At 40.2% G+C, this 26,221-nt stretch overlaps 1 protein-coding gene across 4 annotated transcripts in view; it reads left to right on the forward strand.

Moving 5' to 3' along the window:
* Positions 1-26,221, forward strand: part of TMC2 (transmembrane channel like 2) — an 84,839-nt gene that overhangs the window by 14,378 nt on the left and 44,240 nt on the right. For all 4 annotated transcript variants that reach the window (XM_042472611.1, XM_042472610.1, XM_042472613.1 and 1 more), the window contains exons 5-9: positions 2,320-2,472; positions 5,976-6,066; positions 8,951-9,032; positions 13,292-13,398; positions 19,134-19,232. In XM_042472611.1, the coding sequence (XP_042328545.1) occupies positions 2,320-2,472; positions 5,976-6,066; positions 8,951-9,032; positions 13,292-13,398; positions 19,134-19,232 (532 nt within the window). The remainder of the gene's footprint in view (positions 1-2,319; positions 2,473-5,975; positions 6,067-8,950; positions 9,033-13,291; positions 13,399-19,133; positions 19,233-26,221) is intronic.

Here is a 26,221-nt window from a genome sequence, read left to right on the forward strand (position 1 = left end):
TGTCACTGGATTCCCAGTGATTGGGTGGCATATAAATAAATCCTATTATTATTATTATTATTATTATTATTATTATTATTATTATTATTATTATCTGTTGTTCCATCTTTCTGACATGTGCCATAACAAATTGCATATGCTTACTTTGTCTAATTTAAAGTACACTCTAGCAGATGCAAACTAGAATAGATCATAAAACATACCAAAATGTTCCAGAATGTTTTGCTTGCAAGGAATGGATCCAAGGGCTTATTAATTTATTGCACTTGTATTATGCCTTTCTCCAAAAATGGGATAGAATTTTCTCAATGACTATGTGCCTGGATGTTTTGTTTGCTTGTTTATTTGGACACCATTCTAAATTGCAAGACCTTATATAAAAAATGCAGCATTATAGCAATAACAAGGACATTTCTGTACCACTCTCTAAGTGGTTTACAATGTGTAAGCTAATGGCCCCCAACAAGCTGGGTACACATTTTAGTAACCTATGGAAGGATGCAAGGCTGAGTGGACCCTGGAGCCCTGCCTGGCTGTGTATGGCTGCAGTACCACTGCACCACCAGGGCTTCTTTAAGAGAGGAGGTGAAATGACATTAAGAGGGGAGGTGAAATAACCTATCATCAGGAAATGAAAGCAGTTCAGCTGATCTTTACAAATGGAAAAGGACAAAGGCAAAAATATAGGGATTATTACTTTTTAGACATGTCCCAGAATCTCCTAGGCAAGATGGCCACTGGGTCAATATCCAAGATCTATGTAAATGCAAGATTCTGTTGAATTTTAAGCCACATACTTGGTTTTTCTTGATGCCTATCTTCCACCACCAGCAGCCCCCAAAATCTTCTTGAATATCCACATAAGTGTACATAGGAATAAAGTCTTCACCTTATTTACTATAGAGCCACAGTAGTGCTTAGTTGAAAGACTCCCCAAAGGCCATGCACCCTGTGCACAGAATTCACAGCCATTGCCTGGCTCTAGAATCATGTCATCAATTCACATAGCTGGATAAACATCTTGTATATGTCAGCATAGCTATAATGGCCCACTTAACTTCCAACATCTTATCTACCACCCAATGCAGATTGAAATGTTTTGTCAGGAAAACACTTTTTAAAATGCTTTCCTGTTCTTTTATGCAAAAGGCTTGATGCTCTGCGAATGGGCAAAGTACTATATGTGATAAGCTGGGTAGAAATGGTAGGCTGCTACACAGAGGAATTTTAAAAATCTATCCCATTAAGAATGACATGAGCCACTGTGCTATAGTGTTTCGAATGCTGGGCCAGAACTTGATTGGACCCAGATGATCTCCTCCAGGCCACAAAATTCACTAGTGACTCTTAGCACCAGTGTGTGCCTCTAAGTCACCTGCTGACTTATGGTGACTCCATGAATTTTTAATGGTTTTCTTAGGCAAGGAATATTCAGTGGTGGCTTTGCCAGTTCCATCTTTTGAAATATAGCCTACAGCACCTGGTGTTCATTGGCAGTCTCCCATCCAAGTACTAACTGGGGCTGACCTGGCTTAGCTTCCAAGATCAGATGGGATCTGGTCCCTAGTTTAAGGTATTTAGGCCCCTTTCAGCACCAGAGCCTAGGCATTGTATTAAAAAGTATTTAGTATAGTTCCAAGAGCCAGTGTGATGTAGTGGTTTGAGGATTGGACCATGACTCTAGAGATGTGAGTTCAATTCCCTGCTGACCCATGGAAACATACTGGGTGAACTTGAGTGAGTCCTATATTCTCAACCCCTGAAAACCCCATGATAGGTCTGTCTTAGGGTTGCTATAAGTTGGAAATGACTAAGGCACACAACAACAACACAGTTCCAAGACCCCAAAGGTTCACTATTATTTTAGTTATAATTTGAAAATATCATTCCTTTCTCATTATTTAAAAGGAACTAGAATGGCTACTTTTACTCACTTGGTTTAAAAAAACAGAATTTACAAGCCTCCTTTCTGTGATATAAAACACATCTAACCAGTGAGGGTCCTTGTAATTATAAAAGCAACACAGAAAAACCAGGTATATTTTCACACGATAAGAAGTGAAATTAGCTCTCTTTATGATGCAGTTGTAAAGTAACTTTGTTCTGCCTTAGTTATTACAAAAATGATTTATTTGTAAATAAGACATTGTTTTTAACTAATTACTTCCAAGTCTGCTTAATGTGACCATAATGTAAGGATAAAATGGGGGAGAGAAAGAGGAGAGGTGTGTTTATACTGCCTTGACCTCATGGGAGAAAATAATATAAATGGAACCATCTGAATGGATCTTGGTTTGATTTTTCTGTTTTTCCTTCCAGTTCTTTCTCATCTGCTTCCAGCTCTTCAGATGAGGAGTCTTTATGTGAAGAAGAACTAGCCAGACTAAAGGAACAGGTGGAAGAAAAGAAAAAACTCATATCTGTTATGAGAAACAAACCCTGGCGGATGGCAAAGAAATTACACATGCTGAGGTAACCAGCCTACAACATACCCTCAGTGTGATTTCAGTTTTCACTACTTGCATGTATGCGTGTGTGCATGAACACACATGCAAAGCTTGGAAACATTGCTTCTGGACTTCAACTCGCATAGGCCTCAGGACATAGGTGAGATGTAATCCAAAAAGTAACTTTCCCAAACTCTGATTCGACTGTGATTTCATTTTCTGGGAATTATGCTCTCTAGCAGCCATGTCATTGTGAAGTTCCCAGTCCTGGGAATGCCAAGCATGGTATTTTTCCATCTGAACTGGCTCAGATAATTAAATCACTGGGGGGGGGGACAATCTTTTAGCAACCTTTGTAACTGGAGGGCAAATAATGAAAATAAAAGCCTCTTCCGCTTATACCTCACCCTGGCTCATGTTATTACTTTAAGTAAAAACACACACCTAAAACTTGGTTGAAGTTCTCTCTGCCTTCTTTGACTGTTTATGGTTTTTAGTTAAGGGGGGAAATTACACATCCTTCAAATGTTGTTGGACTGCAGCTCCCTGTAATCCTAGCTAGCATAACCAAGAATGGGGAATGTTGGGAGTTACAGTCTAACAATAGCTGGAGAACCACATGCTTCCTTTCCCTTTTGTGTAGGAATCAGAAGGATGGTTTTTCCAAAAGCTTTCAAGTGAAATCATTTGTAAATTACCTGAAGAAGAAAAAATGCACTTATCACTGATCTATAGCGAACAGCTGCCAAGATCATCCAAAAGAATGACACAAAGCAGCTCAGGTTAGAGTCCTTCCTTATCAACATCCAAGGAAAGCCATAGCCCAGTGGAAGAGTAGAGTCCAAGTCTGGAAAAATTTCATTTATGGACTACACCACTCAGATTCCTCCAGCATTCCTCTTGGCTAAGGATTCTTGAGTACTTCACATATCCTCCATGCAGGGAACCCTAGGTTCAGCCTCTGACATTTCCTAAATCAGCAAAGAGGAACCCCACCCCCCACCCCCCAGTCTGTATATCTAATGCAATCCACTGGTATTTGTGGTGTGGTCTGTGGGGAATCTTTAACTGCCTTGCCATGCCCCAAATCCCCAACCTCTTGGGAGAAATAGGGAGGGAGGAGGGATCTCCATGGCTGACTTTGCTCCACCTTCACTTTCTTCATGCAGACAATGTGAAGAAGTAGTAAACAGTGGTCAGACAGTGCCCTCAAAGCTGGTTCAGACCAACAGTTGGGACCTTGTTGGTTCTCAAAGAACCATCTGACAGCACCTTAGCTTTGCTCCTCCTTCAACTTCTCCTGGGTGTTAGGATGGGGAGCTGGCTTTATTCTTCCCTTGCCTTCCCAGGAGGTGGGAAGCAATGGGGGAACACTAGAAAGGCAAGAAAGGTTAGTATGCAGTTAGTATGCACTGTAAGAGCTACCCAAGACCTTGCGTAAGAGGACTCCTTCAGATGGTTCTCCCCTTCAGATGGTTCACAAAGCATTGTCTGATTTTGCCCAGCTTTGCCCTCACTTTGCCTTTCCCACACAGGGAAAATGAGGAAAAGTGAAATCAGCTCTGTATCTAAAGGATCAGTATGAATAATTCCAGCAAACACTTTGGCCAGGGAAGCAGTGATGTTAGAAGTAGGGCCATGCTCCAGAACATCCAAGCTACAAGAGAAAAATATGGACAGGTGCTATCTGTTAGATCATAAACAGTTCTGGGTTGGAAAAACTAATGGTCTAAGTCAGGATAAAGCAACTTCTGATATGTACCCTAGATAATAATGTTCAACACTGCAACTCAGAAGATATAGAGAAATATCTGGCAGGCTTGCTGCTGAACATAAAGAAAACGAAAATACTGTAATGATCATGGAGGATCTACATAAATTCAACCCAGACAATGAGAAAATCAAAATAGTTAGAGTTCTGATACCAAGACAAGATCCTAAAGAGAAAAGATATATAACTGAGCACTAAAGTTAGACTCATCCAAACCCTTGTATTCCCCATAACTTTGAATGGATTTGAAAGCTGGACAGCGAAGAAGGCAGATAAGGGAAAAATCAACTCATTTGAGATGTGGTGCTGGAGAAGAATGTTGTGGATACCATGGACAGCCAAAAAAAATGAGTCCTTGAGCAGAGAGACAAAATTTCCTTGGAAGCCAAGCTGATAAAACTGAGGCTGTCATAGTTTGTCCACATCATGAGAAGGCATGATTCATGAGAAAAGACAATAGTGCTAGGAAAAGTAGAGAGCAACAGAAAAAGAGAAAGGCCACACACCAGATGAATAGACTCAAAGAGGTCAGGGGCGTGAATTTGTAGAAATTAAGCATAATAGTGGAGAATAGGGAGTATTGGAAATATCTCATCCATAGGATCACCATGAATTGGGTCCGACTCAAGGGCAGTTAACAACAACAAGAGGCTACATTTTGTTAACCACCATCAGGTTGACTTCAACTGATGGTGACCATATGAATGAGAGACCTCCAGGTCATCCTATCATCAAGAGCCCTGCTCCGGTCTTGTAGACTCGGGGCCATGGCTTCCTTGATTGAGTCTATCCATCTATAATGTTGTCTTCCTCTTTGGGCTATTTTTAAAGGAATAAACAGTTGAATCCCACCAGCGTCATTCCCCCATAACTACTGCTGCCCAGTAGGTTTGGCATATTTAGTCTGGCTCCTCAGCAAAACTCTCTCTGACATGGAAGACCCTTCCAGCAGCACTGTTGCCATCAGCATAGCCTCACAGGAGTACACAATCCCATAATCCCATAATCATGGAAAGGTAGTGCTATTGGCGGGACAGACCAAGTCCACTGATTTGAGAAACCACATCTGAGCCACAAATGTCACTTTTTTTCCACCAGTTAACCCAATAGAGCTTCTCCATGGAACCCAGGGAATTGCAGTTTTATGAAGATCTGTCGCTTTCTGACAAAACTATATTTCATGTGGTGAAAATATGCCATTGTAGCCATTAGTCACAAATGGAAACAATACAGTCACCTGGAGAAGATAAATTAGTATACTCAAATATGGGTTATAGTGTCAATAGTAAAACTGATAAATGTTGTCAAGGACTGAAAAGAAAGAACACTGCAAAATCAGTTCACACAGAAATGGAATCTGTTCACTATGGAATCTATTCATTAAAATGATAAGAGTTCGGGAGGAACAACAACCGAGTAATCTTGGAGATACAGAGAAATTAACCTGGATACAATTCAAGTAACTTTCTCATATAAAATCAATGCTATACACAGAGAAGTATGCCTGACAGTTAAACTATTTTATATTTCTAGTATAGATATTATCTTGGAGAAAAGAGTCCAGATTATTATAGTGCACTGTGTATTTCACAAATATCAGATATCTACCTGATGAAACTCATCCATGAATTAAGAGTATTGTGTCTTTGCCTATGGTAGAACACAGGCACTGTGGCTTCCATGAATATGCTTCATTTGTGATCGACCCAGTTCTCCCAGACTTTTTTAACTTTTTATTTTATTTTATTTTTAACTAGGGAGGCTCAAGATTTTGTGGAAAAGTTTGAAGGAGCCTTGGGAAAGGGCAAAGGAAAAAGGTTATATGCCTATAAAATGATGATGGCTAAGGTAAGTGATATAAGAATTGCACATGGTTTTTCTCTTCTTTGTTCAATACATTGTTATAATTGGAAATGAAAAGCCTATTACTGTTACCTAAAATGATTCTGTATTAATGCTACCTAAAGTCTCAACTGTTTCAATAGGTCTGCTCTAGGAAGGATCAAGCCAGTGTGATGTAGTGGTCTGAGCGCTGGACTATGGACTTTATCACATGGGGAAATTTTGGGGGGAAATCAGAGGTTTAAACAGTGATTATCCTGTGAAAATCACACAGTTGTGATTAAGATTTTCACACGATGTCACAATTAAAGAGCCATTATCTCAGGAATAACCAGGCAATAAACAGCAACAAATCATTCACGGGATTTCCCCATGAATGATTTGTTGCAGTTTTTAGTATCATTCAATATATCTGAGAGTGTTTTTGTATATACATAAATGCACATACCATGAGCATGTTATGAACATCTATTTTATAGTTTTATTTTAACAAGTTCACGTGTTTTAAATGTTTTACATGTTTTATATACATTTTGCTGTTTAATGGCCTGTTGGCTGAAATAAAGTTGAATTTGAAAAATTTTGATTTGTTGCAGTTTATTGCCTGGTTATTCCCAGGATAATGGCTCTTTAATCAAAACATCGTGTGAAAATCTTAATCGTGATTGTGTGATTTTCACGGGATAATCACTGTTTAAATCCCCGATTTTTCCCTTGTGATAAAATTCTACGACTATCTACATGCCACTCTGTGATGGATATATTAGCTGTTGTAAAAAGGGAACCCCATTCCCTCAGGCATAATAATAAAACTGTACAATTGAAGCTCTGGGGAAAGGCAGTATCACCCCCAAAGAAAGAAATGCAACATTGAGGGGAAATGACTGGAACTCTATCATAATAATTGTGTAACTGGTGTGGTGTTAAATACTATAGAAAGACCTCTAGATAGCAAAGCATCAGCATTTCAAAGCAAAGCTCTAGTACTAGTCCAGTGATTGGATTGTGAAAGGAGCAGTGAAATAGTACATAATGTATGAGCTTGGAATTCAGAACTTACCCAAGCCATTGATTTGCTTGGTGATCATAAACCAAGTTCAGAGTGGTCTCAATTCAGGTTGCTTCCACCATCATAATGGTAACAATAACACTAGCTTTAGCTTACCTCACAGGGCTGTCTTGCATAATAACATATGATATATGAGTTACTCGGAAGATTTGAAATGTGCGCTATATATTTATATTGCTGCAGTAGCTGTAGTTGCATAATGTTCCTGAAAACCAGCAAAGTAATGAATGAATTCCAAATTGGAGTAGTAAATCTGTGGAAGAGTTGAATTCTGGATTTTAAAGCAGGGGTGGGCAACTATAAAGAGACAGGTGGCATTTTCCATGGCTAGAAGTGACCTCCACTTCTGGTTTCATTTTCAGCCAGTTAAGGAGCTGGGTTGTTTTAAGGTATTTGGGCATCTTGGAGAGGTTCTAGGGGCAAAATATCCACATTCTGTGGTAGTCTTGAGCTTTCTATCTGTATGGAGACAAAAAAATCACCCATGGGAAAATAATTTGAAGGGACTGGGGACCTTTGCGGGTTGCAAATGGGCCCTATGGGCCACACTTTCCCAACCCATACAGTAAAGCCAAACTTCTGTAGACTTTCATATTCTTGTTTGTCTAAAGGGCCTTGAAGCTGAGTGGACAGGGGAACCATCTGAAGTAGAAATATTGCATACATTATATATAGTATGTGTTAACATAAAAAGACCTAACCACTTCTAAGTAGCTAGTGAAAGGTGTGTCGGCCAGGTTGCCTTATGGTATTTATACCTCTCCTCACTTTTACTGTGGCCAGCCCAAAACATTTTGCTGCCTGATGTTATTTTGCCAATGGATGCATATTAGCCCAAAAGGGCTCTTCCACCTCTGTGAGAATAGAATCATAGGAGTTTATCACACGGGAAGGAAGCACCCAAATCCGGTGGATAAATGGGTTTAAATCTGTGAATATACCACAAGAGAGGGATTGTTTTCAGACAACTTTGTGCGACTTTGGCATTAACCCATACAAAAAGCAGGAAAATTGTGCTGCTTTTTTTAACTTCTGGAAAATGCCTAAATTAAAAAGCAGTGCGATTTTGCCTTTTTTTGCACGGTTTAATGTTGAGTTAATGCCAAAGTGCCCTGACATGTCTGAAAACAATCCCACTCTTGTAGGATATTCACAGGATTTAAACTTTGTCTATCCATGGGATTTGGGCACTTTGCATCCCATGTGATAAACTCCATAGAGTTGTAAAGGACCAAAAGGGCCATCTAATCCAGCCCCGTTCCATGTAGTAATACAGAACTAAAGTATTACTGAGAGATGGCCACCCAACTTCTGTTTACAGACATCCAACCAAGGAAAGATTAATAATAATATATATATATTTAAAAATCATTAGGATTTTCCATAATAAACATAAGAAGCAGCACACAGTCTATGGTGAGAATCCCCATTTCATCTCTCCATCCATTTTGTTATATGTTGCTTACTAAATTGGAAGATTCCTTTCAAGTTTCTATCTTAATTGCATAGAAAATGCTTTGTGTTACTAATATTAAATAAGTAGGTAACCCAAATCATGTCCTTGAAGCAGTTGGTTTACTTTACCTAATGACAGGGCCAGCCCCATGGTTGCCACTGTTAGAAAGCACAGTCAGAGCAAAGCCCACTTGTCTCCCTCTCATCAATCAATGATTTCAGTATGTCAGCTTTATACTAGAAACCCAGCATCTTTACAAAAGGACCATTTTTCATTCTCTAGACTAGTAAATCACAGTCAAAATTCTACAAGTTTTCCTTTGTCTTCTACAGAATAATGTTACCCTCTGTTGTGTTTATTTCTAGAAATGGGTCAAGTTTAAGAGAGATTTTGACAATTTTAAGACACAATGTATACCCTGGGAAATGAAGATAAAAGAAGTGGAAAGTAAGTTAATCTTTCAATTTACCTGATCTACAACTCTTGATACTGTTACAGGGGTACCTGAAAGGATTTTTAATACAACTATTTAATACAACTATTTTGAACTATTTTAATACAGCTATCTATAACTTAAACATAATGCCCCTTGCCTCTGCCAGATAATTCCATGCTTTCCATTTTCTAGTAACTGTTTATCTCCTAAATGCACGTATTCCTTTTCAATGACTGTTCCTAAATAAATATAAATAGAAAGTCATTTCATTACAATAAAATTAAAATTACCAACATTAGAAGAAGCACCCAAGCTTCACTGTATTCCTTATCTCGGGGATATTCATCCAGCATCATTAATCGCTTGCAGTGAGGAAGAGAAATACTGATATTTGCCACATAAATCCTGATAACTGAGCTACAAAATGGTGACTTAAGAACCAGTGTTACTCTAATAGGACTATCATACACAGATGGGATAGGGACAAGATCGCTCCCCCATCCTTATCCCGTCCATGACAGTGATAGTGGAAAAGCCTTTCATAACGTAGCGCTGATCCTGTCATTGAAGGGGCATTGCATTAACGCAAACTCCTGTTAATGCAAAATGATGGGCAATACCACTTCAATGATGGGACAATGACAGGATCAGCATGGTGTCATTTGAAAAGCTTTTGCGCTATTGCTGTCAATTGCACTTTCTGGACAGGATAATGTCTGGATAAGTGCAACATCATCTGAAAGTCCTTCCTGCGATTGCGTGGGAAGGACGTGACAAGGATGGGACAATGGCATCCCATCTCCCATGTGATAATCTCCAATGACAGGGCAAGCAACTGAGGAGGGGGCAAAGACCATTTTTCACCCTGCTTTCCCTGTAAGGGCAGTATTGGCACTCCTAACATGTCCAGAAGTGACTTCCTTATCACTTTCAAGTTTGTTTTTGACCACTCTTTGGCTGATTTGGGAGGAAGAGAGACTAGGGACTCTGGGAGGCTTCAGGGATTGCAAAATGAAGACCCATGCGAAATGCCCATGGGTTGCATTTTGACCACCACTGGAGTACAATATGACGGCTTTGAGCCAGTTCTGCAAGTCAATCTGTGTTTGTCTGAAAGAGGACTTCAGTATACACCAGAACTACTAGAATGACATCTCCTTTCACTGTTAGGTTGGGGACAATTCTGTGATCATACCACTTTTGACATTTCTTGAACATCAAAGTGCATGGAGAACACTGTTCCAGAGGAACTATGCCCTTATGAAAGAACTGCAGAATTTTAATACGTCCTATTTCATGTTCCTAAATAAATATAAATATTTATGTTCCTAAATAAATTTCATTGTGGGGTGCCTGTGGTGCTTATTTTAGAGAATGCATTAAATAAGTACAATTCCTGCATAGCAAATACTTCAGAATATACTGGTCTCAAATAATCTGAAACCATCTGTAGACTCAGAGGCAAAAAGGAGCACATGAAGTAAGATCTTATTTTTATTCTTGGGTGGTTTTAATTTTTACACAATTTAGCAGTAGTTTTCTATTCATCTACAGTAAAGTTGGGGGTACATTTAGACTCCAGCTCACATAAGCAGTAGTCCAAAACATATAGGGGGCCAAAAGTTCCCCAGCACCATTTTCAGGGGATAGTTACAACCTTCTGAAGTTGTCTCTTTGATATTTTCTCATCCTCAGCTGGTGATCTTCCATTCATTTACTGGCAAAAAGCAGGAGTCAGAAATTGTCAGTTGTCCCTAAATTCCTTTAAACAAGGAATTGCCTGTGAAGACAATAATTTTGTAATCAAGGCAATGGGAAATTAAGGTAAAGAGAACCATTGTCTTGGAGGTGGATATTATCAATATGTTGCTGTAGAAGCTTTCACCTTTCCTTTAGGTGGACAGCAACTGGAAAAATACTGTACCTATATATCTAACTCACACATGCATAAATATCCTTCCCTATATCATGGGATCTCAGGATAGCACTAACTAGCATAAATTTAAACTGTTAATCCACAATAAATATAATTTTAACAGATTAAAAACATATTAAATAATTATATTTCAGGGGGCAGGGGATCAACAAGGCTCCAGAGGAGTTAGTTAAAAGCTATGTTTTAACTTGGCTCAGGAATGAAACCAAGTTAACACCAATCAGATCCTCGTGGCAGAGGATGGGCAGAAAGCAAAAACATGAGGTTGCAATGGGCAGTCTCCTTCAGTGATGCTTCAAAGTCTCTCTCTCTCTCTCTTTGAAAGAGGCAGCTTTAGCAAGAGATTGTGACACATTACAATGCGCCCTCAATGTCTGAATTTGCAGTGGCAAAGTAATCAGCAGTAGTTCTAAATATTCATGATTTTTGCTTTTATTGCTTCTTCTATCAAATCCTTCTTACTCAGGACAAGCACACTGAGAAAATACAAAGATTAACAACAATTCCTTTGATTTCTTGTTCATTGTAGTAAATCTACAGTAACAAAAACAGGACTATTTTTGACCTCTTGTCTTGACTTTGACATTATAACCTTGCAGGTGTGCCTTCAGTCCCCCCCCCCCGAATATCTAATACAATCCATAATCAACATAGTATAGCTGCTTAGGTGATCTCTTCATCATACATCTCCAGTGTGTGTGTGAGGCTTTCAGGAGTTTAATGAAAACATATCAAGTTGGCCATACAGCAAAGTACAGTAGCATCCAAAATCTACAGAACCATTAAATCGTTTTTAGGTCTATTGGCCTAATATAGGTATCATTGGTGTGTTACAGACCGCCCAAAACGGGCAGTCTGCTGCTGCCACCATTTACAGCGCGGAGGAGCCCCAGCATACAAACCGTGCGGCTCCTCTATGCTGCAAAAAGAAGCCCCAAAATGGCGCGTCTCTTTGCTGTGTGGTTATGACGCCGTGAGGCACCAATGGTGCACTCACAGCGTCGTTTGCGCCGCACGAACGCAACACATCCGCTATGTCAAGATGACAGCACCCATGTGGACGGGCGCCACCATTTTGTACGGACTCGGTCCATACTAAGGTTGAGGGGCGTCCGGAAGTGACGCCCCTTCTCAACCCTACTACATCCCTTCCTAACCCTAATATGCCCCTTCGGCGCATCTGTAACACGCCACAGTTTTGTGGATTTGGGATGTTACTGTGTGGATGAGTTTAATGAGTTTCATAAGAGACATTAAAGTCTCATCAAGGAAATTCCCTTGTGCTTGTAACAGTATGAAATAGGGCAACACTAGCTCAAAACCTCAAGGGAATTTACACCTAGATTTATCATGATGCATGTACATGTATTTTAAACTTTTTTAAAAAGAAAAAAAGACCCCTGGAATGAAGTGAAGTGAGTATGACATGAACAAATAATCTAGTTTACCTCTTCCAGCTTGAATTCAGGATCTGGGATGCCCCCGGATGATATCTTACTTAAATTACCGCCTTTCTAGCTGAGATGCCACCACCCAGATGCATCTCAGGTCAAAGCCTTGCTCAGCCAGCACTTTTTTGAAGTCAGGGAGCTTCCAACTTCAAAAATTGGCTGGCTGAGCGCGGCTTCGACCCAGGATGCATCCGGGTGGTGGCATCTCAGTTAGATGGGCGGCGATTTAGGTATGATAACATCCGGAGTTATCCCGGATTCTGAATTAAAGCTGGAAGAGGTAAGATGGCTTATTTGTTCATGGGATAAGCTCCTATGTACGTTTGCATGGTACTGCACAGCAGTTCCCAGGAAGCAGGACTATCTTGAATGTGACGGCAAGTTTCTAAACCAGGGATGGGGAAGTTTTGTAGGACTCCACTGCCACTAGTTTCCTCAAGCACAGCCAAAGGCCAGAAATTATTAGAGTTGTAGTCCAACTCACCACCCATGCTCTAAGCAATTAACCTAGGAAGCTTAATGTAGTCAGTACGCCCTTCCTGGAATTTTTAAAGCCATGTTACATGTGCTTCTTTTTCATTACTGCTTCTGTTACACCAGAGAGAAATTAGCATGTGTGAGGTGCAGAGAATAAGGTTTAGATAGAAGGTTAACAAACATTGTTTACAGCCATGAGAACTATATGGAGAATTATATGGACCTTGAAAAAGTTGTAAACCTTAGCTGAAACCAACTTGGGCCTTCCATATTAATGAACAGCAGAAGGAGGAAGTGTTGAAACTCGAAATTAAATTACATTAGTATGCACAAAAATAAATCACTGTTATATTAAAAATGTACTTGACCCAAGCATCTTTCTAACAGCGTCTCTTCATTATTTAAGGTCATTTTGGATCTTCAGTTGCCTCTTATTTCATATTTCTGCGATGGATGTATGGAGTAAATCTGGTCCTGTTTGGACTAATATTTGGATTAGTTATAATTCCAGAGGTAAGTACATAAGTATTACTGAACAAATATTGGTGTGAACACAAGAAACATTAAGTTGCACATCCTTATGTCATATGTACAGTGTCATTTACATGAGTAATAACACATAGCAAATAGAAAACTAGCATCTAAAGAAGACTACCCTGAAGCATTTTTTAAAATATGTAAATGTATCATCAATATTCAAATCTTCACCTACAGGCTGAATAGTACCTGAATATTTCATTAAAATCTGAATAATGCAGTATACCACCCGTTCTGTTAACAACGTCCTACAGAAAAGCCAATGGCTGAATCATAGAATCATAGAACTGAAAGAGATCTCAATGGCCACCAAGTCCAACCCCCTTCAGCTATGCAGGAACTCACAATCAAAGCATCCCGGACAGATTGCATTTCACCCTTCTTTTAAATAAGAGTTAAGATACAATGCTTACATTGACCCATGGATAAGTCGACTTAGGTCTTTTTGGTCAGTTTTTTTACCTAAATTTCTAGACTACAAGAGTATATACAGTAGGCGGAATCTCTTTCCCTGTAGTTTGCATCCATTGCAAACTACAGTTTATTTGTAGGTACAGTCCGCCCTCCATACCCACGGATTTTTATACACATATTAAAGCATCTACAGTTTGCAAATATTTTTAAAATGTATAAATTCCAGAAAGCAAACCTTGATTTTGCCATTTTATATAAGAAACACCATTTTACTATGCAATTGTTTTTAATGGGCTTTGAGCATCCACGGATTTTGTTATCCACGGAGGGTCCAGGAATCAAACCCCAGAGTAGCCCAGCAGTCAGGAGGAGTGTCTGGCTTGAAAACTGCTTCCATCAGCTCAGCAGTCAGGATCCCTCAGGGTTCTGTCTTGGGTCCTTTATTGTTCTCCCTTTATACCCTGTCCCTGGGAAATCTTATTAGCTCCTACAGCTTTAAATATCACCTGTACGCCAACAACACCCAGCTGTATTTCTCTACCCCTGAGATTTCTCTGATGTTGAGCAGCAGTTATCACCATGCCTTGCTGCTGTCTCTGAGTGGATGATTCACTGGTGCCTGAAGCTCAGCATGGCCAAAACTGAGCTACTTATCTTCCCACCCAAGCCATCTTTGCAATGTTCTTTGTCAATTACTGTGAATGACATTTCTATTCAATCTGTCAATGAGGCCCATAGTCTTGTCTTCCTATTTGATTCTTCATTATTGTTCACTTCACAGATCCAGGCTACAGCCAAGTCATGCAGATTCTTTCTTTATAATCTCATCAGAATTTGACCATTTTTTTCTGTTTCAACAGAAAAGTCTTTGGTGCATGCATTGGTGATATCATGCCTGGATTATTGCAACTCATTGCTAGTAGGTCTTCCTATTTCTCACCTTAGCCCCCTAATCTCTGTGCAATGCTCAGCAACCAGGATCATCTTCTCTGCCTGTCACTTTGATCAGGTTACCCCCTTCTTGTTATCCGTCCACTGGTTCCCCTTTCCTTTCAGAATCCAATATAAAATTCTTCTCCTGACCTTTAAAGCCCTTCTTGGCTTGGCTCTTATTTGTCAGTGCTCATCTCTCCTTACCACCTTCCACACACATAGAAATCCTTTGACACCAGTCTCCAGACCCAGCAAAAAGTCTCCTCCTCCCCTTCTCCTGTGCTGCTCCTCATGCCTGGAATCTCCTCCTCACACAATTAAGAAGTATTACTTCCTTGGCTAATTTTAAGGCTGAATTGAAGACCATGGGTCTGTTAATGCACTATGGGTCACACTTCTTCCAAGGACACATTGGCGGGATACAGACCACCCAAGAAGGACGGTCTCTCGCCACCCTGGTTTGCTCCGTGGGGAAGCCCCAGCCTCCAGACCGCAGGGCATCCCCATGGAGCAAAAAGAACCCTTAAAAATGGGTTCTTAATGCAGCTCGTTTGTGATGCCACAATGCGCCAATGGCGCACTTGCAATGTCACAAACACGCCAAGACATGTGGACGCTAAGCATCTGTCGTGTCAAAATGGCGGAGCCCATATGTACAGGGCGCCGCCATTTTGTCGCCCCATCACATGCTAGGGGTGAGGCCAATATGGACGGTGCGCCCTCAGCCAACCCCTAGCATGTGACGGGGCGCCCTATTGGGAGGTATGTATAGCGCCTAAATAAGATGAAGTTAGAGACAGTGAAGATTCCCAGTTATGCCACTTCATAAAGCCACTGAATGATGAGTCTTGCAACTCTTTCTACTTATTGAACCAGGAAGCTAGCTGTGTTGCAAGCAAGAGTAAGTTAGTCAAAAACAAGATATAGATATGAACAAATTGTCAGAATGAAGCTAGACTTGTGGTCAGAAGAAACCATATTATACCACACTGGAAAAATGGGAGGGGGAGAAACCACAGAGCTGAACTTTAAGTTACCTATAGCTTCTTTAGGCTTCATTATAATATTAACACACACACCCTGGGAGGCATAAGTGGAGCTTTTAATGAACATGCGATGTATGTAGAAAGTGGGGGAACATATCAAAGAGAAAAATGCAATAGGTGGACCAGAAATGTGTGCAAGGGTGGACAGAGCCAAGTGAGATGATTGGTCCACCTGTATATGCTATGAACCTAGCTAACCTTTAAAAGTGTCTGCAAATTGCTGATCTGGGTCCCAAACCATCGGCACCCACCTAGCTAGGTGTTTTTCTCTCTTTTGTCTTCTGTCTTCTGTCTGAAAATAAACTTAGAGCTTCAAATCAACAAATGGTTGTCCGGACTTGGTTCTGTTCCTATTTGATGACTGTGGGCTAGGGCAGAGCTCCACAACACAACAATGAAAATTAAGCACATAGAGACCAGTAGGTCAACTGGCAGACTGTAGCATATAGTCATAGTAGTGCTCTGGTAGCTGAAAGCCACTCATTCCTTCCCCAAGTGCACAAGGACAGTTGGAGTCTCCCAGTGCCCACTCTATCCCAGCCACTGACTGGCCACAAGAGTGTGCCCATGCGCACTTCAGCTGCCTTAGCACACTGGCTTCCTTCCCAGGTATCATTAATTAGTAGCCAGAAGAGAAGCAGAATTATACCTAGGTCCCCCTAGCCACTGTTCCACAGCCAAGCCAGGAAAACTGCACAAGGAACTACTGGGTGCTTCCTTCCGCAACACCTGAAAAAAAATCTTATACTGGCATAACAAGGGAATTCTGTCAAAAATCTGCTTACTCCAAGTAGCCTATCTCTCCAGTGTCATCCTTTGTGGACTCTGCACCCATGGCATCACTGTCAGAGTAAACTGGGGTATGCCTGAATCTGAAACACTTATCTCAGATAAAACATCCCAGATGCAGTTGCAAGAGCATGGAAACTATGGCCTGTTACAGACAGCCAAAATAAAGCTGCTTCGAGTCACAGTGGAGGTATAGTGTTTCAATGATGCAACATCCTAAGAGTCCAGAAGCCACACCAAAGCCACAATCCAGTCTTGAGCGTGGCTTTGGTGCGACTTCTGGACTCTTGGGATGCATACATCATTGAAACACCATACCTCCACTGTGACTCAAAGCAGCTTTATTTTGGCTGTCTGTAACAGGCCTAAATATTTTTTAGAGTACTGCTTCTAGAGTGCTTTGCTGACTGGGTGGTTCTGAGAGTTGCAGCTAAAAATTACTTTCCAAAGCTCTGCAGATTTTTATAATGCAAAGCATCACCAGCTGCTCAGCTACTGCCTTTATTTAGGGAAATGGGCTCAGTTCAGAGAAGTAAAGGAACAATGAGGTTGCAAATGATGCACCTGCATGTTTGAATTAGCACTAAGGGGAATTTCATATTATCCATCCCTCATATAAGAAATCATCAAAAATAAACCAAGGCACTCATGCCATTCAGCATAGGAAAAGTACACATTAATGAGTCCTCCCAAATTATATTTCTTAGTACCTATAATAAACTATGGGAGAAGCCTGTTACTCTGCACAAGGCTCTCATTCTAGCCCTAGGAACAAGCTCTGCCTTGTGTCCTCTTAAGACTTTTTTACACACACCATTGGTGAAGACCTACACACACACACAAACACACCAGAAACAGCAAAGATTATTTCACCAGCTTTGCAATAATATTCTGTAAGATCTCTCTCCATGCATGAACAAATGCCCCTGATTTATCCCCGTTTTTGTAGGATGGAATGAGTGCTGCAATAGAGAGACAAATGTAATTCCTTTAATAAATTCAGAGGGAGTGGGAATGATCTGTGATGTTTCCTACAAGAGGCTCTCCCATCTGCCCAAAATTAGCAGAATTGAAATTGCTGCTGTGTAAAATGTGTTCTTTAAACATTATTTGTGAAGAGTCCTGGTTGGAGCTTTATTGTTAATTTTCTAGCATCAGCATTCTGTTTGAATTCTAAGAAGGGTGGGGGGAAAGAACAGGCACAAACCCTGTAAGACAACATATCCGTTTTACACTATAAAATGAGAGCCCACTATAAAAGAAGATGAAACATATTCCAAAATTTCTCAAACATATCATCACGATTGTTATTGTAATTGCTGCTAGTTCTAATATATGGTAAAGGATTCAAATTCTTTTAAAATGTATCCTCTGTTTGCTTACTTACTTTAATTCCGATAGAGTTCAATCATTTGATATTCCACCTATGCACCTCTTACAATGGGCCTTTGATATCTGCTAGGATTTGGTTCCAGGACCCCCCCATGGATACCAAAACCTGTGGATGCTCAAGTCCCATCATATACAGTACAATGGTTTAGTAAACTGGTCCCTTATATAAAATGGCAAAATCAAGATTTGCTTTTGGGATTTTTTAAAAACATTTTCAACACATGGTTGGTTGAATCCATTGATGCAGAATCTGTGTATATGGGGAGTTGACTGTATAGATAATCATTCTTCTGTAGTGGAAGAACAGATTTCTTCCCATTTTTGTCTATATAGCTTTCACCAACATCAAGTTTTTAAATGAATTCTAGCTTAGAATTGTTAGCAATACCCTTTATGTATTCAAGTTAAACATATTAATATAGTTTGGGTTATGGTCCAGCTATTTACTAAGATCAATGGGTTGCACAGTATAGACTGAGTCTCCCTTATCCAAAATTCTTGGGATCAGAAGTGTTTGGATTTTGGAGTTTCTCAGATTTTGGAATACTTGCATATACATAATGCGATATCTTGGAGATGTGACCCAGGTCTAAAAATGAGATTCATTTATGTTTCAGATACACTATATATACATAGTCTGAAGATCATTTTATATCCAATATTTTAAATAATTTTGACTAGGAAACAAAGTCTGTGTACATTGAACTGTCAGAAAGCAAATTTCAGAAATATTGCAGAAATTTCTGTGATACCTGTAAAAGGAACCAGCTTCTTCTCAACTAATGTGATGGAAAGGAACTGGGACACCTAGAAATGCTTAGTACTGATGCCTATCTGCAAAGGATGGAGGAGGGGTATATCTGTCAATCAAAATTAAGTGTAATAATTTAATCTAAGGCAATGGAATTAGTGGTAGTAACTTCAACTTCACATGCACTAGAAAACTCAAATCCAGCGCTGAAATGAAGTCATGTGTGGTGTTCTGATTCAACCTTTTCACGCAGATCAGAGAGTTAAAACAAGAGAGTTTGCCAAAAGTAAAGGCCAGTTGCTATGTTCTGTTACTGATATATAAGTAAATCAAGTAAATATTTGCAATGCTTCATGAGTAATTTTTTAATGATAATTGTTTCCTAGATACTAATGGGAGCACCATATGGAAGCATACCCAGAAAAATTGTACCCAGGGCTGAACAACCAAAAGCTATGGATTTTTCTGTTCTTTGGGACTTTGAGGTACGTTTTCCAATTGTATCTAGTTTATCCTTAAGCTGGCAGATACCCATCATCCTGTACTTTTGCAACTAATTCTGGATAAGGTTGGACCAGTTGAAAAAAGAAGATTTAATCCCTATTGTTAAAAAAGAGTTAGTTTGTAGTACCAATCATGCCATTGAAACCAGTGTAGTTAAAGAACAAATCATGACAGAAGGTCAAAAGAAGGTAGAATCAGGAATCAAGGTTACATTTAAAAGCAGGATGACATACCAACTGACTTCTTTTTCATCCTTCATACTATAAGGATTTGTTCTGGAATATTGCCACATACTATCACAATTCTTTGTTTAATATGAAACATGGTTGGTGCTTCTGTGAACATGGTTCCTGTTGCCTTGGTAATGGTTGCAATGTGAAGTAAACATGTGAGAGCTCATTGCCACACCATTTGAGAGGAGAGGAAACCAACAAGGCTGAGAAAGGAATACAGTGGTACCTCGGGTTACGAAATTAATTCGTTCCGCGGCTAATTTCGTAACCCGAAAAACCTTCGTAACCTGAATTGCCATAGGCGCTAATGGAAAAAATAGCTCTCTGCTGCCCTCCGGTGGCGGAAAATAGCGCCGAGGTTTTTTCGTAACCCGAAAAAACCTTCGTAAGCCGAAACAATAAATCCCTATGGGATTTTTTCGTATCCCGAAAAATTCGTAAGCTGGGTAATTCGTATCCCGGGGTACCACTGTAGCCCCATCATCTTCCTAAGATAACTAAGGTGCGTTACAGACTGCCTGAAAGCGGCGGTCTGCCGGCGCCGCCGGTTGCTGTGTCTGGGAACTGCAGCGGCCAAACTGCACGGTTTCTGGACGCAGCAAAAAAGAAGCCCGAAAATGGCGTTTCTTTCTGTGCCCCGGAAGTGGCGCCACGAGGCGCTAGTCGCGCACTCGCAGCATCACTTCCACACCGTGACGTCCGGATGCTACGCGTCTGCGATGTCAAGATGGCAGCGCCCGTGTGGAAGGGTGCCACTATTTTCTACGCGCTCTGCGCGTACTGGAGTTGAGGGGTGTCTACAATAGACGCCCCTTTCTAACCCTAATACGTCCCTTCCTAACCCTAGTACATGCAGAGCACGTACTTTCGGTGCATGTGTAATGCACCTAAGATAACAGAACCACAAAGACTCTGATAAGACAATGCTAGAAATATAGTAACAAGTACAAGTATGCGGTTAATATGCAATAATATTACTATATTCAATATATAACATTAAACATAGAACAACACACTACAAAAGTTAGTATAAATGACATCAACACCATGCAATCTAAACTAGTCAATATCTAATATATTTGTTCTCCACAATGATTCACAAACTAACTTCCCACTGTAACAGAGGACTTCATCCAAAAGCTGAATTATCCTTATGTCATAGTTCATATACTTGAAGGAACCTTACACTTCAACATAGATCAAAACTGTGAATTCATAAACAGTCATTGAAAAACTACATTGAGCATGAATCAAATGTAGGTAAGTGTAGTGGTGCACTGTATAGCAGCAATATTATTGTATATCAGCAATATGCTTGTATCTGTTACTTTATTTCTACCATTATCTTCCTGATCCACTGCAAGCATTGTTTTCTAGCAAAAATGAAAATAGTATTGGATCTGTGAAGGCTTATATGTTACTTTGGGTACTTTCAGATTAATGTCTTTATAGCATACCCAATTAAAACTGATTGTGCAGCCTTTGTCTTTGCTTCCCTAACAGATTTATTTTTATGGTAAGACAAAAATAGTGTGGAACATGGGATAGTCACAAATGGAATATGCTAACATCTAAATCTCCCACTGTTGTAAAATTCTGTAGACAAAGCAAGGAAATTGCACAATAAACCCTTCATTGTGGCACTTCAGGGATAAAAGCCAACTTCTCTCCCATCCCTGAATAAATAACAATAGACTGTGCTCTCATAACATCCCAAACCAGCCACCTGATGTAGCTGCCTGCTGTTTCGATTTTCCTAGTTGTTACCCCAAAAAGTGTGGGAAACATGGGGTCACCACCAAAGATGTCAACATCTTCTTGTTATTTTGGGGAAATTATTATCTCAACATGAGGCCTGTGAGAGGTTGGGTAACTTAAGGGAATCTTTTCACTTATATATACCAATACCAACTACAAAAAAACTCCTGTTTTAATGAATAAAAGAGTTTTATTTGGAATTGTGCAAAGGTGCAAGCAATCACACAAACAAATGCAACTTTAGGAGCCACATAGAGCTAACAGAAAGAAAGGTGTGAAAGATTGGATATCAAGAAATCAGAAGTTGGAGGGGGTGATATTACCAGTCCTAAAACAGGTCCACTGAAGATGGAGCAGAGCCCATACAGCATCTGAGGGAGACACAGTGAGCGAGAGAGACCCTCTGTGCACACATGAGGCTAGAACTGGAACTGATATTTAGCAATAGCAGCTTCATTTATATATCGCTTCATACTGCAGTAACCAATCTCTAAACAGTTTACAACTGTAAGCTAATTGCTCACAACAAGCTGGGTACTCATTTTAATGACCTCAGAAGGATGCTAGGCTGAGTTGACCCTGAGCCCTTGGCTGGGGATGAACTCACAACCTTGTGGTTTGCGAGTGAGTGGCTGCAGTGCTGGCATTTAACCAGATATTTAAATCTGATTACATAGCCTCACAGGGTACTTGGAAGTGTCCTGCAGTGTAAGAAAGACCTGATGGTCTTCCCATGGAATGGACAATAGGATTCCAGAATGACTGAGGCCTTTGATAAAACATTGACTGGAATTGAGATAACCCATGGATGGCTGGTTAGGAAGGGGTGAACAGAGACACAACCTAGGGTGAGGCGAAAATATGGTTTTTACTGCTTTGTGGTGGGACTCATCCTGTCCCTATTGTGAGATGATATTCAGAAAGCCTGGGGGAGGGTAGAGTGATCAGGAAATTTATTTAACCTTTTTTTCAGTGCTATATAGCTCTTCCCCATATCTTCTGTCCAGTATGCCTTTCCCTAGAATTCCAAAAGCCATTGTGACCTTAAAAATATGCCTGATTCTGGATATCAAAATATGAAAATATGAAATATTCAGTGAGAGAGGGGTGTAGGGTATGCTAACATAATGGTTCAATGACATGATTGGTTCTAGTGGTATAACCTGGTGTTCCTACCTTATTTTATCCAGTTACAAAAAAACAATGAGTCAGTTGGCATCCAGGCATAATATTTTCAGTGGAATGAGCTCACACATATGCCGCTGTTGAGTCATCCAGTACTGTAACATGCACAGCGTCTGAATTATGTGTGTGACAGTCAAGTGATATAATATCAACAATGAGTCTCATGGCAACTTAAAGACTAACAAATATATTATAGAATAAACTTCAGTGGACTACATTTTAAGACACTAATTCAGTGTTATATAGAATTTAGGCTATATATACTGTATATACAGTATCTAGAAACCAGGGATGGAGAAGGTGCCATAAACAATGAGATAGGAGGGGAACTAAAAGGCACAAATAATTGACAATGATAATTGCTACATCAATAATATTCACAAAACTGGTGTTGCAGATAGTACAAACCAGAAGGCTCTATGCAAGCCTCTAAACTTGATGAGTTGTAACTCAAAGTTTCTCATTCTAATCTGTCTTTGATGTTTCCTTGGTTCACTGTGGGCACTTTATTTATTAATTAATTTTAACGTGCCATCTTTCTCCCAAAATGGGACCCAAGGTGACTTAAGAAAACTCCAGGGGTAAAAATATCCTGGGAGCCCACTGTTGTTATTTTTTAAGCCCACTGTTTTGTTTGGTTTGGTTTTTAATATTGCCATTTCTGATGTCAGATTTGTGACCAGTTATGATTTTGCAAAGTGCCCTATGCAGAATGCAGAAGGTTGGCAAAAGATGCCATATGTCACATTGGAAGTGAATTAAACCGCAGTGTGTGGATGATGACATCATGACTGCTTGAGTGGATATAGAGCATTTGGGTCTCTGTCTTTGCATGTTTGCTGTATAACACTATTTGATAGCTCTTTTAAAGTGAGGTGCTGTCTACACAAATTCAAGCTATGGCCTTTGAGAGAGTATCAAGTAAGGTAAATGGTATATGTAACTAATCTTAAGGCATGAGCAATTTTAGTCTTCAAGATGTTGTTGGACTGCAGCCCCCATCACCAGTGATGGTGGGATGATGGGAGCTGCAGACCAGTAATATTTGGACAGCCAAAAATTGCTTGCTACTATATATCATGAGTACAGGTGAGCCAATTACCTTCCTTTCATTTAGTAATGGTTTATACTGTATGTCATGCTGTTGCCAAAAAGGTGCACAGAGCCAGCCTGTCTGCAAATCAGCTTAGTGTGATATACACCTTAAGAATAATATCTGGGAAAAGTGTAAATTAGATTTGAGAATGAAAATGGATGAACAGTCAGAAATGCTGATCCCAACAAACACTGCTTTTGAAAGTGCATGCAGGAGAGACTTAAGATAAACAATGCTTTCCCAGTAAATGGGTTACATAACAGGAAATGGCAGTAGAAAAGAATAGGCTTCATTTAAACTCAAGACGCCCCTTCTGACAGAGCATTCTGCAGGCTATAATTTTGCTTTTATGCTTGCAATGGGAAAAACCAGGGATATAAAATCCAAGTGAATAGTGAGACCCCAAGTTGAAAATAATGTTTCTAATGAAAGTAAGCTCTTTTTTGTGCTTGACTTTTTGTCATACTTTTTGCCTTCACTTTGCCAGCAATATGCACAAAAGCTTTTGACCCTGCGTTCTGATCTAGAACATTGCCCTTATTGGTCACTGTTCTCATTACTACAGCAGCAGTTCAGCTGTGGCTAAAGATCCTTTTGTATCTGGGCATGATGGAGTAATGCAATAAAGCTAACACTGCCTAATAGGAATCATTCTGGGATGTCTATATATACTAAGCAGTGACCTACATGAAAAGAAATAAAGTTTTGGAGGAACATCATGGAGTAAAATTAGAGTATCTTCTTATGTTATATTAGACAAGAGAGATGGCACACCCATCACATAGATAGGAAGACAATATGTAGGAATGGCAAACACAGTGAGTTTGACCTGTGCCATCAGGCAGATGAGTTTTGGACCTTAGTCCCACTTACCTCTTGATTCGATTCCTGAACCGATTCCTGAAACCAGTTCAACAAACAGAATGGTTCCCACTATATTTGTGCTGTTTTCAAGAATCGGTGCAGGAAGCAACAGCTGCAGCTTCCCCGCCATGCCTCCTGGCCATACCGGAGGCAGAGAAGAGGCCAGGGTGGAAGGAGAGAGGCAGGCTTGGAGGACTGAGGTACGCTGGGGCATAAGAAGAGAAGCAGGCTGGGAGGACGGAATAGACATGGAGGTATGGCCGGGAGGTCAGGGAAGCCGCTGCCAGTGGGAACCAGGGCGGATTCAAATCTGATTCAAATCCGCCTGGTTCCCACTTGGGCTGAATCGATTTATTTCCAAATAGATCCAGCCCCCAAAACACCCCATTATACCAGTGTCTTTTTGACATGGGCTGAATGGGTAAAAATGGGTAAAACCCATGCCCCCCCATTCCAAATCACTTCAGCGATTTGAATTAAGTGGGAACCATGGTGGTTTAAACTGGATCATTTGAAATCATGATCCAGTTTAAACCATAGTAGGAATTAGGCCTTGGAGTCCTTGTTAACATTATGCCTTGGAGTCCTTGTTAACATCATGGCTAAACATTAACAAATGTCCAGTGGCATTGGGATTCCCAAATCTCAGGACCTAGAGACCGTTTTTTCTAGTTCTGAATGTTAGAGGGAAGAATCTCAGGGTGAGAGTACGTACTGCCTTGAAAACTGTGGTTGGTACTAATTTATCTGGCTTAATGATATCACCAAAGGTTGCCCCTTGGTTCTGAAATCTCAAGGCCTGGGATATTCCTGACCTAACCATCCTAAATGGTGTGAAAATTGTTAATTTGTGTTAGTGACTTTGTTAGATCTCTTTTTTTGCATTGACCTGGAAGCTTGACGCTTGGAAAAGATATGGAGACTATGCATGGATTGGTGGAGTGAATTTCCTTCTGGTACTAACCTGCTTGCCCAGGTTTCATAGCTGTGTGGGGAAAGTTTAATCACACTTATGAACTTTTATTTCTTTGCTTTGGCTCTATATAACCCTTGGGAGTCAATCTTCCACCAACCTCACACTTTGGCCCAAGGGCCCCATAGCCAGCCATGCGGGCCTGGATTGCGGGCCAGATATAATCTGGGTAGAATTTGTTGTGAAGGTGTCCAGTTCTATCACTGGCTGTGAGGGGATGCTGGAAAAAATCAACAAAAGGACTGGAATACTTCTCTACTGTGTACCATCTGCTGCAACATTTAAGACCAATAAATCTATCTTATAGCAGTAATACGCCAGTGTTCAATACCAAAAAAGTCTTGGGGTGGCCTGGAACTACAAATATCTCACCCTTTAGGTTTGATTTCTATCCATTCTCTCTTTTACTCTGTCTGTGTGTGAGAGTGAGTGTGGGAGGAACAGAGAGAGGAAGGGAGAGGAGAAATCTTCAATCCTTTGTAAATGCTCCAGGGAAAATGCTCCTTAGCACTTTATAGCATGCTCCCAACATTGCTAGGGATGCACATACTGGTAGAAAAAAAAGGTCTTTCATACTGCCTTTTAAACAGCATGCAACATGAAGACACAGTACAATGGACTTCATGTGTTTATTGTGTTCATCAGACCAAACTTACTGGGAAGTATCTCCTATTAAACTCAGCAGGACTTGTGAATCAATATGGCTAGATTCCAGCTACAAAAATGACATAGCACTGCACTCAAGTGATCCTGACCAAATCTTCTGGTTATACTATTTCTTGTGCTTACTTGCTAATTAGCTTACTTGCTGTTCACCGCTATGATCTTTGGAATAGCGGTATATAAATAAAACATATTATT

The sequence above is a fragment of the Sceloporus undulatus genome, chromosome 6 (assembly GCF_019175285.1).
Source record: "Sceloporus undulatus isolate JIND9_A2432 ecotype Alabama chromosome 6, SceUnd_v1.1, whole genome shotgun sequence".
NCBI classification, from domain to species: Eukaryota; Metazoa; Chordata; class Lepidosauria; order Squamata; family Phrynosomatidae; genus Sceloporus; species Sceloporus undulatus.